Genomic DNA, 20,942 nt, shown 5'->3' on the forward strand with positions numbered 1-20,942 from the left:
TCATCAGTGATATTGGCCTGTAGTTTTCTTTCTTTGTGACATCTTTGTCTGGTTTTGGTACCAGGGTGATGGTGGCCTTGTAGAATGAGTTTCGGAGTGTTCCTCCCTCTGCTATATTTTGGAAGAGTTTGACAAGGGTAGGTGTTAGCTCTCCTCTAAATGTTTGATAGAATTCGCCTGTGAAGCCATCTGGTCCTGGGCTTTTGTTTGTTGGAAGATTTTTAATTGCAGTGTCAATTTCAGTGCTTGTGATTGGTCTGTTTAAGTTTTCTATTTCCTCCTGGTCCAGTCTCGGCAGGTTGTGCTTTTCTAAGAATGTGTCCATTTCTTCCAGGTTGGCCATTTTGTTGGCATATAGTTGCTTGTAGTAATCTCTCATGATCCTTTGTATTTCTGCAGTGTCAGTTGTTACTTCTCCTTTTTCATTTCTAATTCTATTGATCTGAGTCTTCTCCCTTTTTTTCTTGATGAGTCTGGCTAATGGTTTATCAATTTTGTTTATCTTCTCAAGGAAACAGCTTTTAGTTTTATTGATCTTTGCTATTGTTTCCTTCATTTTTTTTTTCATTTATTTCTGATCTGATCTTTATGATTCCTTTCCTTCTGCTAACTTTGGGGTTTTTTTGTTCTTCTTTCTGTAATTGCTTTAGGTGTCTGGTTAGGTTGTTTATTTGAGATGTTTCTTGTTTCTTGAGGTAGGATTGTATTGCTTATTAACTTCCCTCTTAGAACTGCTTTTTCTGCATCCCATAGGTTTTGTGTTGTCGTGTTTTCACTGTCATTTGTTCTAGGTATTTTTTGACTTCCTCTTTGATTTCTTCAGTGATCTCTTGGTTGTTTAGTAGTGTATTTAGTGTATTGTTTAGCTTCCATGTGTTTGTGTTTTTTACAGATTTTTTCCTGTAATTGATATCTAGTCTCATAGCATTGTGGTCGGAAAAGATACTTGATACGATTTCAATTTTCTTAAATTTACCAAGGTTTGATTTGTGGCTCAAGATATGATCTGTCCTGGAGAATGTTCCACGAGCACTTGAGAAGAAAGTGTATTCTGTTGTTCTGGGATGGAATGTCCTATAAATATCAATTAAATCCATCCTGTTTAATGTATCATTTAAAGCTTGTGTTTCCTTATTTATTTTCATTTTGGATGATCTGTCCATTGGTGAAAGTGGGGTGTTAAAGTCCCCTACTATGATTGTATTACTGTCAAGTTCCCCTTTTATGGCTGTTAGCATTTGCCTTATGTATTGAGGTGCTCCTATGTTGGATGCATAAATATTTACAATTGTTATATCTTCTTCTTGGATTGATCCCTTGATCATTATGTAGTGTCCTTCTTTGTCTCTTGTAATAGTCTTTATTTTAGAGTCTATTTTGTCTGATATGAGAATTGCTACTCCAGCGTTGTTTTGATTTCCATTTACAGGGAATATGTTTTTCCATCCCTTCACTTTCAGTCTGTATGTGTCCCTAGGTCTGAAGTGGGTCTCTTGTAGGCAGCATAAATACGGGTCTTGTTTTTGTATCCATTCTGCCAGTCTGTGTCTTTTGGTTGGAGCATTTAATCCATTTACATTTAAGGTAGTTATTGATATGTATGTTCCTGTTACCATTTTCTTAATTGTTTTGGCTTTGTTATTGTAGGTCTTTTCCTTCTCTTGTGTTTCCTGCCTAGAGAAGTTCCTTTAGGATTTGCTGTAAAGCTGGTTTGGTGGTGCTGAATTCTCTTAGCTTTTGCTTGTCTGTAATCTTGGTTGTTGGTATTTCCCTTTCATCACTTTAGATACCTCCTGCCACTCCCTTCTGGCTTGCAGAGTTTCTGCTGAAAGATCAGCTGTGAACCTTATGGGGATTCCCTTGTATGTTATTTGTAGTTTTTCCCTTGCTGTTTTTAATATTTTTTCTTTGTATTTAATTTTTGATAGCTTGATTAATATGTGTCTTGGCGTGTTTCTCCTTGGATTTATCCTGTATGGGACTCTCTGCGTTTCCTGGACTCGATTGACTATTTCCTTTCCCATATTAGGGAAGTTGTCAACTATAATCTCTTCAAATATTTTCTCAGTCCCTTTCTTTTTCTCTTCTTCTTCTGGTACCCCTATAATTCGAATGTTGGTGCATTTAATGTTGTCCCAGAGGTCTCTAAGACTGTCCTCAATTCTTTTCATTCTTTTTTCTTTATTCTGCTCTGTGGTAGTTATTTCCACTCTTTTATCTTCCAGGTCACTTATCCATTCTTCTGTCTCAGTTATTCTGCTATTGATTCCTTCTAGAGAATTTTAATTTCATTTACTGTGCTGTTCATCATTGTTTGTTTGCTCTTTAGTTCTTCTAGGTCCTTGTGAAATGTTTCTTGTATTTTCTCCATTCTATTTCCAAGATTTTGGATCATCTTTACTATCATACTCTGAATTCTTTTTCAGGTAGACTGACTATTTCCTCTTCATTTGTTTGGTGTGATGGGTTTTTACCTTGGTGCTTCATCTGCTGTGTGTTTCTCTGTCTTCTCATTTTGCTTAACTTACTGTGTTTGGGGTCTCCTTTTCACAGGCTGCAGGTTTGTAGTTCCCATTGTCTTTTGGTGTCTGTTCGCAGTGGCTAAATTTGCTTCAGTGTGGTGTGTAGGCTTCCTGGTGGAGGGGACTGTTGCCTGTGTTCTGGTGGATGAGGCTGGATCATGTCTTTCTGGTGGGCAGGGTCATGTCTGGTGGTGTGTTTTGGGGTGTCTGTGCATTTATTATTACTTTAGGCACCCTCTCTCTAATGGGTGGGGTTGTGTTCCTGTCTCGCTAGTTGTTTGGCATAGGGTGTCCAGCACTGTAGCTTGCTGGTCGTTGAGTGGAGCTGGGTCTTCACGTTGAGATGGAGATCTCTGGGAGAGCTTTTGCCATTTGATATTACATGGAGCTGGGAGGTCTCTGGTGGACCAATGTCCTGAACTCGGCCCTCCCATCTCAGAGGAACAGGCCTGACACCCGGCCAGAGCACCAAGACCCTGTCAGCCACATGGCTCAGAAGAAAAGGGAGAAAAAAAGAAAGAAAGAAAAAAAAATAGAATAAAATAAAATAAAGTTATTAAAATAAAATTTTTAATAATTATTAAAAATATAAGAAAGAAATTAAAAAGAAAGACAGAAGAGGACAACCAAACCAAAAAACAAATCCACCAATGATAACAAGCGCTAAAAACTGTACAAAAAAGAAAAATGGACAGACAGAACCCTGGGACATATGGTAAAACAAAGGTATACAGACAAAATCACACAAAGAAGGATACACATACACACTCACGAAAGAGAAAAAGGAAAAAAATATATATATTTATATATAAAAAAAAGAGCAACCAAATCAATTAACAAATCTATCCATGATAATAAACTCTAAATACTAAAGTAAGATAAACATAAAACCAGAAACAAATTAGATGCAGAAAGCAAACCCCAAGTCTACAGTTGCTCCCAAAGTCCACAGTTGCTCCCAAAGTCCATTGCCTCAATTTTGGGACGATTTGTTGTCTATTCAGGTATTCCAGAGATGCAGGGTACATCAAGTTGATTGTGGAGATTTAATCCTCTGCTCCTGAGGCTGCTGACAGAGATTTCCCTTTCTCTTCTTTGTTCACACAGCTCCTGGGGTTCAGCTTTGGATTTGGACCTGCCTCTGTGTGTAGGTCGCCTGAGGGCGTCTGTTCCCCACCCAGACAGGACAGGGTTAAAGTCGCAGCTCATTAGGAGGCTCTGGCTCCCTCAGGCCGGGGGGAGGGAGGGGTACGGGGCGAGCCTGTGGCGGCCAAGGCTGACCTGACGTTGCAACAGCCTGAGGCATGCTGTGTGTTCTCCCGGGGAAGTTGTCCCTGGATCATGGGACCCTGGCAGTGGTGGGCTGCATGGGGTCCCGGGAGGGGAGGTGTGATAGTGACCTGTGCTTGCACACAGGCTTCTTGGTGGCTGCAGCAGCAGCCTTAGCACCTCATGCCTGTCTTTGGTGTCCGCGCTGATAGCCGTGGCCCACGCCCATCTCTGGAGCTTGTTTAGGCGGTGCTCTGAATCCTCTCTCCTCACGCACCCGGAAACAATGGTCTCTTGCCAATTAGGCAGGTCCAGAGTTTTTCCCGGCCTCCCTCCCAGCTAGCTGTGGCACACTAGCCCCCTTCAGGCTGTGTTCACACAGCCAACCCCAGTCCCCTTCCTGGGATCCAACCTCCGAAGCCTGAGCCTCAGCTCCCATCCCCCAGCTGCCCCGGCATCTGAGCAGACAAGCCTCTCGGGCCGGTGAGTGCTGGTCGGCACCGATCCTCTGTGCGGGAATCTCTTAGCTTTGCCCTCTGCACCCCTGTTGCTGCACTCTCCTCCATGGCTCCGAAACCCCCCACCACCACCCCCCGTCTCCGCCAGTGAAGGGGCTTCCTAGTGTGTGGAAACTTTTCCTCCTTCACAGCTCCCTCCCAGAGGTTCAGGTCCTGTCCCTATTCTTTTGTCTCTGTTTTTTTCTTTTGCCCTACCCAGGTACATGGGGAGTTTCTTTCCTTTTGGGAAGTCTGAGGTCTTCTGCCAGCATTCAGTAGGTATTCTGTAGGAGTTGTTCCACATGTAGATGTATTTCTGATGTATTTGTTGGGAGGAAGGTGATCTCCATGTCTTACTCCTCCACCATCTTGAAGCAAGATATTTATTCTTTTTAACAGTTCATTAATTCTGGAGCCTTTCTAGTTGCACAGAAGTGCAAGTACGAGAAACGGAGATTTGGGGCAGCCATTTCTAGGGACACCAAGTGGTAGTTTTATAGTGTCTGATCTTACATTTAGGTCTTTAGTCCATTTTGAGTTTATTTTTGTGTATGGTGTTAGGTAGTGTTCTAATTTCATTCTTTTACATGTAGCTGTCCAGTTTTCCCAGCACCACTTATTGAAGAGGCTGTCTTTTCTCCATTGTATGTTCTTGTCTCTATCGTAAATTAGGTGACCATATGTGCGTGGGTTTATCTCTGGGCATTCTATCCTGTACCATTGATGTATATTTCTGGTTTTGTGCCACTACCATACTGTCTTGATTATTGTAGCTTTGTGGTATAGTTTGAAGTTGGGGAGTCTGATTCCATGGAGCCTGTGTTAATTGCAAAATATTATACTGTTTCTATTAAATGATAACAAAAAATATAATTTGTACTGTTACAAAGTAACTTCTAACATTTATATTCCTGCACAGTTGTTCTCAAACTTGAGCATGCATCAGAATCACCTGCAGGGTTTGTTAAAACACAGATTGATGTACCTCACCCTCAGAGTTTCTGAAATCAGATCTGGGGTGGAGTCTGACAATTAATTTTGAATCTCTACCAAGTTCTCTGGTGACGTTAATGTTGCTGGTCCAGGGATGACATTTAGAGAACCACTGTTTGCTGTCAAATTGTAGTCAGACAGTGAAATCAGGCATCATTTTGAGAGCAGTTATTTTATAAAATGTGTTTTTAGAAGGTTCAGTCAGTAATTAATTGCACATGTAAAGAATCATTTTAATAAAGTAGGGTCAGAAAGGGTGTTATTAAACTGAAGGAATAAGTAGAGGGAAATTGATCTATGTGATGAGGTGGGGGTTATCAGATTCAAATTTTATTAAGAAGAAAGAAAAAGTTTATATATACAGTGACCAAAACCTGATGCAAATATTTTTATTGATTTTTCTCTTGTAATTAAAAAAGTTCCCCCAAATCTTTGCGGTGATATTTTTCCTTTATTTCCTGCATGTAGCCATATGCTTGCTGTATATTTTCATAAGACACAGATATGTTGCTTATGAGACAAATGCATACTGAATGTTTTTAAGGACTATATTGATTCATCTTTGCCTTGTGAAATTGTTTAAGAAATTAGTAATCAGAACCCTTTGTTTAGTATCTGTTGTTTGGCTAGTGCTTTTGTTGTTATTGTGGAGTTTTTAAAAAATCAATATATACATTGTCTTTGATTTGCTCTAGAAAGAGAAAGAAATATATATCCATTCTAGAGTCAGAAGACTACAGGCTCCCCTTTCCCCCTATTTTTTCATATCTCCATTTAAATAAGATAATCTATAAAAAGTAACATCTCTTTTACTTATACTAATTTAATTTTGTTATATAACTATGTAGGATATTATTAACTAGTTTTGCAGAATTTAGTTTGTTAGATAAGAATACTAGCTATATTTTGATGGTGCTTTGAAGTTTCTAAAGAAAATGGATGTTTTTTCTTGTACAAGTCTATAAAATTATGTTTTGATTAATTCACCTAAGAAATATTTATCACCCACATATCATATCTACGAGGTTCCATGGATAGGTTCAAATCCTTTTTTTTCTTACTGATAGTGCTTTTAAAAATCTAATGTACTGTATTCATATTATGGGTAATACCTGATGTTTTGTTGTGACAGCAGGATTCACTTTGGGGGAAATTTTCTGCTTGCCTGATTCCACGTCCCCCAAAAAACTTCTGGCAGGCTGTGGGTAGATGGCACCTGATGTGAACAACCATGAAAGGACTGATAGCAGAATAAACTTCCTCCAACAATATATTGGATTGGCTAAAAACTTCGTTCGGGTTTTTCCATAGGGGAAAAACCCGAATGAACTTTTTGGCCAACCTAATAATTAGTAATAATTAAAGCTATGCATCTAGACCTTTTAAAATAATTGACCTAGTATTATCCTCCTTGATTTGGTCTTCAATTTTATGACAATTAAATTCAACTAAAAAATTCTTATTTGAATAACTATGAATTAAATGACATGGTTAAATGCTAGGTACCATACTTGCTCCTTCCCGTCACAAATGGAGGTAAGATAGAATTATATCAGAGGAAAAAGAAAAATGTACAAATAACTGGAATTTAAGATATCTAAGAAGCCTTTCCTGCCCTCCTCATGTTAAAATGGAGTATCTTTTTTAAAAAAATAAATTGCATGCATTATATGCGTAAAGTTTGTCTCCTTCACCCAGTTATCCGCTCACTTCTGGCTGGGGCCATCCACCTTGTTTGTATACTGCTATTAACCCAGCACCCAACACAGTGCCTGCCACGTGCTTCACCCTCAGTAAATATTGGTTAGATGAATAACAAATGAATGAATAAATACATGAATACATGAAAGTCTCATAAAGAGAGCAAAATAATATACCAGACTTTCATCTATTGTACTTATTACCAATTAAGGGCTTTTTATTATTGAAATACATCACAATCATAAGAAATATATAGTTTTAGTAATGAATATACTTTCATGTTTCTTTATGATAGAGTTACCATCTTCAGTAAGCTTTATGGGGCTCTGGACTGAGACCTGATTACAAAATATGTGGATTTCAATGACATCTCTGTCACTGACTTCCTGGGTCAATGCACAAGGCACTTATTAATGAACTGATTTTTTTCAATGCCTGAGAGTAAATTAGTCATTAGAGATTCTGGTTCAAATTTATCTGGATTTTCTCATCTGACTTTGTTTTTCCTGTGATGTCAGTGTTTACTATGTAAGATTAGTTGCTGCTTGCTGGGTTTGCATATGTTCTAAGCAAAATTATTTTCTTGTTAGCATTATTCACTTAATTTGAAAGTTCCCAAAACAAAGCATTTCAGGGGAAAGAAATTAAAGAATTTAAAGTGTTCTCAGATTCACATATAAGAAGTGTTAATACTGCCATCTAATAAAAATTGCCAAAAACCTTGTAGCAAAGAATATTACTGTTTTTATAAAACCAAAGAGTTCATTTTTTCCCCTAAAGAAACAATTTGAATAAAACCTGACCCTCTTCTCTTCTTTTTACAATGGAGTATGGTCAAACTGACCCCTCCATTAAAAATTCTCTAATATCTTTTTTTTGCATTAACATTTCAAAACTCAATTTAAATATTCACAGATCTCATTTTTAATAAACTTAACAAATTCAGGTAATTTCCTTCAACTTTATAGATTGAAGGACAGCAGTTGGTACAGATATAAAAAAGATGCACAGCTATGAGCAAAGCCCCAAATCAATTATATATAAGAAATAACCTAACACATGGAAAGAAATTAATCAAAAAGAAGAATTTCTACCATGTGATTCTCTGGTCTGCTACCTGCAGGCAACAAACGCAAATGAAAAAAAAATCAACATTCTTCTGGCAGATAAGAGAAAAATTAATAAAAATGTTTCCTTCCTACTAGATCCCCTGATGCAACTATTGTTAAAAGTGAGTGACTGCAGGAAGAACTTGCTCATTTAAAATACTACTTTTTTATACTACAGAAATAAGGTTTTATTCTTGCTGTTAAGCTCAATTACATGAGTGAGTATGGATTTGCACTGTCCAAAGAGCATCCCTCCTCCCTGCCCCTTGTCATTAAATGGCTCTGTGGGATATGCATGAGACAAATGTAATAGGAACCAAGTGAGTAGCATTTTGAGGTGTGCCTACAGGATAATTATGATTTATAAGGAATCTGAGCGTAGCAGCTGAAAACTCTAAGAGAGGAACTACTGGGAGCTGCAAAATATGCCCCAGATAAAGTTAGTAAAAAGATGTTAGAACTCTAAAGATAGAGATGTTCCTACTCCATAATGAGATGGGGAAGGATGCATTTTTGTGTTTTCTGCTTTTTAATTTAGAGTTGCATTTTTATTTTCCATTTCTAATTGAACAAACAGGCCATATTTGTACAGAACATATGAAACTAATAATCTTTCCTGTTAGAAAGGTTTTATGTTTTGTGTTTTATGAATACCATCCTGAAATTAACAAAGATATATGAGGCTAGAATACGGAAGATTTGGTAACAAGACATCCAATTTAAATATTAGTCTACTGCTGCATTTCTATCACATGTAGAGAATGTAACATAAGTTTAGAACGGAAAATTCTATATCAACTCTCTCTTACCTATCAACTAACATACAGCATACCTGTATAGAGTTTTGACATATTTGTGTATTACATATGAAACGTAAACCAGAATTTATCTATTCCTAGTTTATATTTTCATATTTACTTTTTGAAAGGTAGCATTACATGATAAATGTGGCCCAATTATTATGTAATAATTAAAGCATGGTATATATTATTGCTTAAATTGTCATATTTGGAGATCTCTATTGTCTTATATATATTAGCAGGTTTTACATACCTTCTTATTCCTTTATCTGAGTGGATCTTTTGCAAACAACTGTTAAGGAGCACAAAACAGGAGCTGGCAACTTGGAGACAATACATCATTTTCATTTTCATTAATTCATTAATATTTTGAGAAATTTATTTCATCACACGTATTCTTTGTTCTGTACATGAGTAAAATTAATAAAATTTTTTGATGTAAGTTTTAATATAATACTATCAGATATAAAAAATGATCTGAAATGGCATACCTTAAGAAGCACCAGAATAAAAAGGTGTGGGAATATTTGTGTATTTTTGGAGGAAACTCACCTAGCAGAATTTCTGAGCACACTGTGATGGATTATTGCAATTATTGGGAATGATAATATTTTAATTCGACTTTCTTCCCACCTGTCAGTTGCAATCAAGGCTGCCCAGTATTCTGAAACAGTCTCATTTTGCTAGGTGGCTAGTCTTGTGCAGCCTCTAGAATGCTCAGAATATTAATGCGTGGAGAGGAGACTGAATGCTCTCTATAGTTCCATTGTGGCAAAGTGTTTGTCTTGTTTTAATCAAAAAGCATGCAAAACCTAACTAAAATAATTTATAATAAATTAATGCCAGTGAGTGCTTAAGAGAAAGAAACCCTTTTTGGGGATATTGCATCAGAACCATAGAATTTGGCATTTCTTTCCCTTCTTCATACTTGACGATGTATATTAATTTCTGTAGGATTTAATTTCTTTCTTGGGTGCCTCATTCTGAAGTGCTTTGAATTTATATGAACAAAGACAGTCTGACATTTAAGTGAGGATTAGTCTAGTTTATAGTAGGCTACCAAGGTAGGAAGTTTTTATCAAGACAATATACGTTGAAAGACATGTATATTTGATTTAATATTTATGATGTTGGTCTTTATCATTTTTTGCATATCCTCCTTGTATTGCTTATTTTAATTCCCTTTTCTTTTAATCCTTATATATCTCCTATATTTTTTTGCTAGAAAAAAATATAGGAGATATATTTTGTGTTTGTTTGTTTTGTTTTGTTTTGTCATCTAGCTCTTCCTCCAGTGGTTTTGGATGGGTTTCAGGGATTTCTTTAACCATCTGGAATCATAGCAATAATTTTCTCATAAATTTGTTTATCTGGGGAGTAGATACTCCTCAAAGATAAATTAATTTATCTGGGAAGTGCTTCTTAACCATACAAATCCAACTTTCATTTCATTCAGTGATTATGCTACCTTTGTATAGGGTAGGACTACATAATCTTGAACTTTCCTTTTGTCCTTTACCAACTCCAGATCACTGAAACAACCACCAGATGAAAAATTCTCCCACACGTAGGCCCAGCTTTTGCAATATCGCTTTTGGTACTGGATAACTAAGGCTTTATTGTACATTGGGAGGGTGATCAGTATTGTCAGGTGTTGTGAATCTGCATGACACTTCTTAGCTTCAGCTTTATCTTTGGGGGGCAGAAGTAGCTGTGGTCAATTCAAATGGTTCCTGAGTACCCAGTTGTCTCCCTTTCTGAAAACAGAAGTATTACTTTGCACCCACCAGAATCTTCCAGTAATCTGTATTATTCATCCAGTATAAAAGATGCCTCTACATTCTGAGAGATGATTAACAGCGTTATGGGCCCGACATACAGCATCATTGTATTCATAGCTTTAGGTTGTACAACTAATTATTAGCATTGTTAAAATCAGGTAAATATTTATATATATAAACATTGACTGTTCATTCTCGCGAGTGGGTTTGAATATCTATAAATCAAAGGCAATTGAAGAGCTGAAATTCAGATTTCCTTACACTTGCCTGCCAAGTGGCCTCAATCAAAAGTAATTTTCTCCATGAGGGCACATAGAGCTCAGTCGTAAGCCTTTTCTGAGTAGATATTATTATTTGTGTCAAATTACGTGTGGTGATTTTTCTGAAGTGGACTTCTGTGCCCACTAATCCATACACAGGAGGTTCCTTCATTCCCTCCTTCATTGGTGCTATTAATTGTACTTGTGCTTCAAGTGTCTCTTACCTTTTAAAATGTTAGTTTATAGCCACCGATTATCTGTAAGGTTTCCAGTTAAAGAAACATGCAATATAGAGAGTAGGGTGAGATCTAATCTTAAACCATAAATACTATACATTTTAAGAGAAATCTTTTTTGCCAGAGCCTGATTTGATAGCATGGCTAAAGAAATGGTTAGACATTTTAAAGTACAGTAAATTATATCAGTCTGACACGTGCTTTGGGAGCAATTATTAAATCACCTTTCTCTAGCCTGTTCTAAATATTGACAATGAGATCTCATGTATTTTGAACAATGAGCTCAATAATTTTTTTACCTTTTATTTGGGATTTTGTAGTTTGTTTTTGAAAATAAGTGCTTCTTTTCAATTACATGCTTTGAATTTCAAATCGATAGCCAACATAAAATAAAACAGCCCCTGGAATATAGAATACTATACTGTCAATTAAGATCTTATAATCTTTGATAAAAAGTTATATGTGATATACAAGCCTTTTTTGACATGTGTGTATATGTGAATGGCTTGGTTAGACTTTTATTAAGTCTATATCAATGCTTTGTGGGTTTATTTTCTTTCAAATTTTCACATGAGATTTTCCATTTAATTTCTAATGAAGTTTTAATTTAATATTATACCGTTGGAGCCAACTCGTTAAGTCAGAATATTTTAAATAATTGTGCAGTTACCTACCTCACTGGGTTATTTTAAAGATTATTTAAGAAAGAGCTTTGAAAGTCCTACATGAGACACAAATGAGACAGTCTAGGTGTCTTCTTTTGACGAAACTTTTTATTAAAATTGTTGCTTGAACAAAATAAAAACATGGAAGATATTCTATTTTATTCCTCGTTAGACTCGCAATTAATAATTAGAATTATTCAGATAACTGTTTTAGTGATTGTAATCTTTTACCTTATTACTATTTTATATGTTCCTTGCATGTCTTGCTACTTGACATAATTGTTTTAAAAGGTGAAAGATTATAAATTACTTGAAATAATGAATGAGAGAGAAAACCTAATATGAGATCCATGGTTTTGAATGTGGTTTGTGTTAAAACAGAATCTGTGGTTTTTTAACGCTCCACCTGGAGTGGAAAAAAAGCCCAACCCATTACCAGAGTGTTTGGAATTAGGGCATTCTTTCTTCCTTAACATTTGTTATTTTGGAGAAAAGAAGAAAAAATAAATTTTAAAAAGCACAAAGAAACTCTGTAAGAATTTTTTCTTGGATGTCCCTTAATTTCTATCCAAAGCAACTAATTCTCTCCATGAAAATGTGTCATGTGAATTCAGCCCTTTGGGAACTTGCTTTTGGGAAAACAGCCCATATATCACTGTGCTGTATGTACCTATTCCTGTTTGCTCACACATATGTGAAGATTGTAATAAATTCACTATTTTAAATTATTTATAAAATTTCTGCTTTGGTCCTGAAAATTTCCTAGCACATTTCCAAGAAGTAAGAGAAAGAGACTGCCTAAGCCTTTTAAGTATTTAGCCTGTCTGATGAGACTGCTGACATGAGTGACAACTAGTACAAATTACCATAATTGTGTTCTTTGGAAGAAATGCTACAGTGCTTCTTTAGGAGCAAATGTGGGCTTCTGCTTAGTAAAATGAGTCGGATACTTTGATTCTTCTGGGCAGTCGGAAATTCACAATCGGCAGTGTGGTGTTCCCACGTTGTCCACTTCAGATCCATCTCAACAACTATAGCCCTCCCTTTCCTTTCAATGAAAGAGGTCCACTAATGTAATGCACCTCACTCTCATTCACTCTAAGGAAGTTGTATTTTTATTACAGAAAAAGTATCACATAAATACAAATTATATTTTTTCATTAGAAAACTACTTTTCATTTCAGAAAAAATTCAATTAATCATGAACAGGGTTATGCTTTCATCAGGGAGAGAAATATGTAATTTTTCTTCAAGCCTCAAACACATATAATGAAATCTTTTCTTGGAATCCACTCTTAAGATGGATTTTTTAAAGTATAGACTTTATTAAAATCTCAGTTCAATTAAAATGCATTCAATTACTCTAAATCTTTATTAAAATCTCAGGTAAAATTGTACAACGGTGTAAAAGAGACTTGTACTCTTTACCAGGCAGTTAATTCTAACAAATGAACATAAAGTGCACAGTTTTGCTCTTTAGGAGAGAATAAAAGAACAAGCTTTGGGCTTCGAGTTGGGGGTGGGGAAGGATGGGAGATGGAGGTTGCTTTCTGTGTAGTAACTTCAGGACCTGGTTTCCTTCCACTTATCATAGGTCAACATTACTTGTTGATATGGATGTGACATTATCTTGTGTGAGTACCCTTGGTACTACATGGCCAATCCATAGAATACATTTTCCTCACCACCTTAATCAAAAAGACCCTATTTAAGGATTTTATTTCACTCTCTTCTTTGGATGTTTTTTGGTACAGTGTCCCTGTTCTTTTTCAAGGGCCGCTAGAAGATGCCATTGAAGAGGAAGAGGAAGAATGTCCATCAGAGGAAACAGACATCACCTCAAAAGGGGACTTTCCACTGGAGGAAAGCTTTTCCACAGAATTTGGGCCTGAAAATCTGAGCTGTGAAGAAGTGGAATACTTTTGTAACAAAGGTAATCATTAATGGCTGGACGCGATATGTGAGTCTGTTTACTCAGATGATTTTGTATAGTTGAAAAATGCACTGGTAGAGTGGAGGAAGAGTGTTGAGTGTGCTATACATAATTCAACAGTCTGCAAATACATACAAGATTTTTTTTAAACATACAATATTATTTTGAAGGATAAAAGAAATTTTATAATCCATAAATCATATTGTATATTTAAACACATAGTTGCCTATTGATTGGCCAATTAACTGTGAACATTTTCATGTTGGTTGGCCAAATAACTATAATTCATTTAATGTTTATTGTTTATTCTTTCAACAAATATTTACTGAATGTCAGTTTTTTGCAAGGCACTGAATTAGCCATTGAGGGTAAGAAGGGAATGGGCCAGAGTCCCCACCCAAGTTTCTAGCTCATTCCTTTTGAAAACTGAGTGCCTTAACTGTTTGACATTGACTTTCAACATTGAGAATGGTGCTTTTTTAGATATTGTCAAATAAGAAAATACACACTCTTTCTCTCTTCTAGATATTCTTTTTATATACTAACATTATAGCAGAAGAAGAACCTGAGACACTATATCTCTGCCTATTTCCAACCTTGACTTGGAGCCAAGTGGCCTTGCCAGTAACTATGTCCTCATTGGGCATATATACTCATTTTTAACTTGCTTTTTTCAAAAGTGAGTTTAAGGTTTCTTATGATTCTTTTTAATTTCTTTATTTGATTGTTTTGCCTCTGCAAGTGAGATGGGTCTTCTGTACCTCCCACACCAACGTATAATTTCACAAGTGTTTGGATCGCTTCCTTGGTTTAGAATAGCTACTTTTATTGATTTTACCGTGGCTGTTTCCCCGAGGGCATGACTGTATGTCTGTATGTCTGTTTGTGTTTCTGAATGCACCGTTTTTATCTTTTTTTTTTTTTTTTTTTTTTTTTTTTTGCGAGGGCTTTCTCTAGTTGTGGCAAGTGGGGGCCACTCTTCATCACGGTGCGCGGGCCTCTCACTATCGCGGCCTCTCTTGTTGCGGAGCACAGGCTCTAGACGCGCAGGCTCAGTAGTTGTGGCTCACGGGCCGAGTTGCTCTGCAGCATGTGGGATCTTCCCAGACCAGGGCTCGAACCCGTGTCCCCTGCATTGGCAGGCAGATTCTCAACCACTGCACCACCAGGGAAGCCCCCGTTTTTATTTTTCAGGCAGACAAAGGAGTTATGTGGAGTGATTTTTTTACCCATTTGTGTGAATGTGATGATGTGAATCGGCAGTCTGAAATCAAGAATGCTGATATAGCTTCCCCCAAAACTGCTAATATGCATGCCTCAGTCGCCAAATATACATTTGATACAGATTATTAAAACCTCAGTATAACTTTCTCTTGATTCTGGTGTGTTAGAAACAAAAGAAGCCAGCCAGTTCCCATCCGTGTGGTCAGTAGAACTCCCTGCCCTAAGACTGTGGGAATGGAATGACAGCACCAACAGTTGGATACATTGAAGTTCAGAAAAGCTTTGACCATTAACTCCTGAAGACCTCAAGATGGCTTTGTAACATGGTCCTTGTCCCCCACATCAGAGACTTTTGGTTGAAAACAAGAATGGTATGGACCAAATAGGCCTTCTTAGTTAGTAGTCACTCAGAGTTCAGGCCAAGTTAATATTTTCTCTTGTTGTTTTGGATGTTAGAACCATTTCTTGATGCTACACACCCACAGCAATACATATTAGAGCTGGCTGGAGAGGAAGAGTTTTTAAATCTGTTTGAAGACATCCCATTTTCCATCTTTACCAGGAAATATATCCTTTAGTGCATTGTATAGTACCTACCTTATGTTGTGGGATTACAACAAAGGAAGGAACCAGTAGCTAGAAAGTATCATTTATTCTTCTTGCCCTTGTCCTTAAAAGAGTGAGTGTATGGGTTCAGACATTTTTGTCAACTTATTAATCCAGGGAGGCAGTAATAATAGTTATTATTAGGTGTATTTTACATTTTGGGATCATCATTGGTGATGGCCTGTATTTAAGAAAATAGAACTCCAAGTTTTAAGTTAGTAGTTTCTTGGAAGAAAATAGACTTATGGCAGATGCTTATTACAGGATTACATAATTATGGTCCCAGAATAATAAACTCCATCTATATTAAACAGAGTCTTAACTCATGAAAAATAATGACAGGCCTTGAGGAACAACAACAAAAAAGAACTGAACTACAGTTATTAAGAACATTGTTTAGTGGATATTTTTAACTTTGATAAATAATTGGAAAGTCAAAAAATATATATAAATAATATTTAATATATGATATAGATAATATATTAAATAATATATAATTAGTTAATATATTATATGTTGTACAAATAATTCTCTAATGTTTAGTTTGAAACTAGAAAGTAATGATAGGTGGAAATAAGAATTCTAATTTTCACATAATATTTTTTAGGATAAATACTACTATTAGTATTTCAAACCACTGTTGCCTTATTTAATAGGAAAAGAATTTCATTATTTTACTCTCATAGAATGTGAGACCAGGGAATTCCCACTGAAGTAGTAGGAACTGGTGTGAAAGAGAGACAACTCTTTGATATGAATTGCATCCCCTTGAGGTCATACAGGGATTCCTCATTTTTCATTTAAGTTGATTAACTATAATAGGAAGAGAAAATTTCCTCTCTGGAAAATTAGAATCTAATCTTTCTGCAGAAATTTACATATTAGTCTCAGTGACACATAATTATGTTTTCTTGCCAGTTGCAGGGAAAAAGATAGATTAGGCATTAAAAGCGTATAAGTATTTAAATGGTTAATGATGCCAGTGTCATGATTGAAAAAGCACGTAAAAATTGTTCTTCTGAAGAAAAATATTTTTAAGTTGGGATTACTGATGAAACATACTTTTTGCACATATTCTGAATCATTTATGACAACTTAAAAATTGTAAGTATATGTAAGAAAATGAATTGGATTACTTGGGAAGTTTCTTTGTCTAAAGATCTAGCCATGATCAAAATCTAGCAATGACACAGTTGTTTTACTGGGTTCCAGGGGTAACATTTTTGAACATCAAATGCTTTTTTCTTGTCAAACAAAGGATAGGAATTTAAAAACTCAGATCGCAAAAACATGGTTAGAGTATCTTGTTTTCCAAACAAGATATTTTGACACATTGTCAGAGAAGAGTACTGAGATACACATACAGTTACAATATATCTTCATTTATACTTTAGCAACTGTATTTTGTATAAAAGCAATCTATGCTATTGTAACTTTCCTTTTTAGAAAAGAAGAAAAGAAGAATCTCTACTCTGTAGAGAAATAGCTTATCATAGGTAAAAGTTACTTCTTCCTTTTGAAATTGAGCCTTCTACATTATACAGGATGTTTTCAGTGTTTAGAATGACTCTTATTATTGTGGTATTTTTCTCAGTTCCACATGGATATTATCTATTCTCTTGTCAAATGGGAAGGCTTTTTTTTTTTACATGTCTCAAAGTGTCTATTAATATTAGTAAAGTTGCTAGTTATATTATAAAGTGTGATTAAATGTGACCCAAATCACTCTCATAATGTAATATTCCACGGAAATGTCAAAAAATGTTGGTCAGAATTTTATCATCTTTAAATGTGTAGAATTCTTAATCATACAAATCTAAAGCATAAATAATCACAATTAAAAATGGAAAAGATCACTTTAATAAAACCTTGTTATAGTCTCAGGCCTAAAATATGAATCTGACAATTCTGTTGCAGATTCCTGTTTCACTTTTTACTTTGGGTTAGTTGCATATTTTATGTTTTTTATTTTTCATCTTTGAAATGAATAAAATGAATTATATTTATAAAAAGATGATATTTCAAAGTTGCTTTGATACTTTTAGATTTTAAGAATTTTAGCAAAGTGTAAAGCAATACTTTCAATTTGCATCATCCCCTTTGGTGCAGTGAGTTTAGATCATTTGGCATCTTGCCTTACCGTATCTCAGAGAGGAAGGAAACAAGCAAGAATTATTTCCTTGAATTTGCAGATGACGAAGACATCAAGGCTGGGTCCATGAGTGCTACACATTTCCTGTGGTACTGGATTATTTGCTTCAGTGACTTTTGTCTGCCTTTATTCTGGTTTATAGAGTAAACATGGAAGTACATCAATATTGGTTTAGAGCTAAGCAAACTAATGTAAATTGAAATATAGGTGGTCTGGAAAGCAACCTGGGGAGCTTTTAGTTATGTCACTACTGGCAGGTGGGAACTCTTATACATTAGCAATTCTTGGATAAACTCAAAGACAGTAAGTTTTATAGTGGGGCTGATATTGGAGCAGCTCTAAAACGGGTTTACTATTATTAATTATTTGGAAGACTGTTTCCTCACTGCAATATTCAAGTTGGTTAATAACTAAAGTAAATTAACATGTCTTGGGATACATTCCAGGAGGATGTCACAGGATATGTGAACAGGAAGAAAATTGTCAGGCCAGTATCACTAGGCTATTAGAATGTAATGCTATCAACAAGCAAACAAACAAACAAACAAAAACCTCAAAAGAAACTACATGTCAGTGAACTTTGAGTTATCAATAATGATTTTCTGGAAAAGTTACCAAGGATCCTTACAAACTGGTCTCTGATGACATCATCTCTAAACAAAGTCTGAAAGGGAAATGATGTCATCAAAGTTGATTTTGGAAGAAAAACAAACCTTACTTCTAGTCCTACTATCTAGATATGGAGAATTGTCAGAGAAATCACTGGGTGCAGTGCTTTACCTAGAGAGATGAATTAATGTTAGAGCTCTTCAATCTGGAAAGATTAGGGTTGAAAAAGAGGGGCATAATGGAAAGCCACAAAATAAGGAAACATATAGTGTAACAATGGGCGTTCTCACCACATTCAAAAAGATTTGACCCTGGTAATATGCAGAAAGTAAAAATCATATCTCTCTTTTAAAACAGCTTTAAAGTAGAAAAATGCAAAGCATCTTAAAGAAATTAGAAAAGAGCCTGAGTTACTCAGACTTGGATTTAGCTCTAGGCCCAGAAGTAATTAATACCAAACCAAAAGCAAACATAAACAGATATTTAATTAGGTTGGCAGAAGCTTCCAGTTCTGTTCAATAGACTGAATTCAATACAACCCAACTCATATATTAGGCATCTGCTATGTGTCAGACCCTCTTCCTGGTGCTGGGGATACAGCAGTAGACAAAAGTCCACCGCTACTCTTGAGATGAGAGAGAGATAATAAACAATCAAACTCGCGTTGTATAATATGATGGGTGATGTTGAACATTATGAAGAAAAACAACACAGTCAGGGTGATAGAACGCCATTGTGTGCGTGTGCACTGCATGCTATCAGTAGTTTATAAGGAGTGATGATAGGGTAGGTGAACTTTGAGTGGAGACCTGAGGGAAGGGAGTGAGCTTCCAGTACTCCAGAGTCAAGTTGGCTGTACCTATAAGGCAAATGTTGCAGGAAGCCAGAAGAGGACAGCAGAGAGCTGGGGGGAGTAAGAGAGGTGCGGCCATACCTGTGGAACTTCTAGCTCTACGAATCTGTTGGATTCTTACCACTGTGGAAGGCCTGGGTGAGCCACAGAGGAGAGTTGAGGTATAACTGGGAGAAAAGGCATGGTCATGACACAGTTTGTATATACCTAGAGAAGAAAGGTCTGCAGAAAGTAAAAGTTAAAGCAGGAAATGGAAGGAAGTGAATTGGGGAAGCTGTCAGGAGATACAGATAACTCCAATCAGAATCATCCCTTTAGCCAAAGGCTTGATGAGACTTCATCTGTAGCTCATTAATGTAGTTTACGGAAGAACAGTTTGGGGGTGTTTGAGGCTGATATGAGTCACTTTGCTCCCTTCCACAACACCAGAGCTGGGTATATGTTCTCTATAAATTTTCACATCCTTGAATGAGAAAGATAGAACAGGAGGCATGAGAATCAGAATCATTTCATCATTGTGCTTAACTATTCCTGCCAATAAGTTGCCAGACTCATTGGAATGTTCCTCTCCCCCACTTCCTTCCTTTCTTTCTATCATTTGTGTCATTCTGTAGCTTTGATTAAAAATTAAGAAATAACTGAGGAAAAGCCATATTTCTCATTGGACTGTAATAAATTAAAGCCTGGATCACTGGCATTTGTCACCATTCCATGTTAAGTAAAGCAACAAAAATATTATCTAGATTCTTAATACTAGAAGAAGAAGAAAAAAACCCCACAGCTTCATGAAGATTTGGTTGTGGGAGTAGTAACTGCTTATTTTTCACTTGATCCAGTGTCAAACATTCATGGTATTTTGTTTCCTATTTTCTTCTTTTCATTTTATTATTATTTTTTTAGTTCAGAAAGTATACTTACAAATATTTCATAAATGCTTTTCAGTCACTTTGGTTTCTTTCCTCCTCATTTATGCCTTTAATGACACGTTTTTGCTTCCTCTGATGCTTGGGCAACTGGAATCAGAATCTGCAAAAGGCAGCTCTCCCGTTCTCACTTTGAGTTCAATAAGGAAGGAGACCTGTACCAGCGACTTTGTTCCTTTTTCTAAACGGGATTAAGAAGCTGAGCTTTTTAAATTCTTGCATTTAACATTGACATTTCCAGGGTGTGTTTGGACCAGGGCGTTCAAAGAGAAGGAATGAAAAAGAAAAGCCAATATGACTTTGTTTTTTACCTTGCTGGAGGAGCTGTTTAAGCTTATTGACCTGAACCTTTGACTCCTTGTTTTCTCTGGATTTGGCTGCAGTGGAGACACTGATGGAGCCCTGATAGAGCTGATTGAACAGCCCCCAGCTTTGCTTGGCACAGACCTCCATTCCCTTCTCTGCCACCTCCCCCTCCCTCCACATGACATTATTGTGCCTTGGCAAACCCTCTGTTTTCCTGGATCAGTATGTCTTTTTTAAAAATTTATTTAAAAATCATTAAATTTTTCTTGCATAACTCATCCAACAATGCAAAATGGAAGTAATTCTTTTTAGAACATAGAAATAGAGGCTATAATGGTGTCCTACTTTTATTTTTATCTCATAAGATTGGAAAAAGGAAGAAAACATTATGACATTGTGGTGTCACTCTTCTGGCCATCTTAAAATCCCCAAAACATAGTTATGTTTGGATCAGTTTGACTTTTTTCTTAAGCCACAATTATTGAAAAAATGAAGGAGCATTT

General features: G+C 36.1%; 1 protein-coding gene across 1 annotated transcript in view; it reads left to right on the plus strand.

Moving 5' to 3' along the window:
• Nucleotides 1-20,942, plus strand: part of ZFPM2 (zinc finger protein, FOG family member 2) — a 467,855-nt gene that overhangs the window by 87,367 nt on the left and 359,546 nt on the right. The window contains exon 2 of the mRNA XM_061171416.1: nucleotides 13,608-13,766. Coding sequence (XP_061027399.1) covers nucleotides 13,608-13,766 — 159 coding nt within the window. The remainder of the gene's footprint in view (nucleotides 1-13,607; nucleotides 13,767-20,942) is intronic.

This window comes from Eubalaena glacialis, chromosome 17 (genome assembly GCF_028564815.1).
Source record: "Eubalaena glacialis isolate mEubGla1 chromosome 17, mEubGla1.1.hap2.+ XY, whole genome shotgun sequence".
Classification (NCBI taxonomy): Eukaryota; Metazoa; Chordata; class Mammalia; order Artiodactyla; family Balaenidae; genus Eubalaena; species Eubalaena glacialis.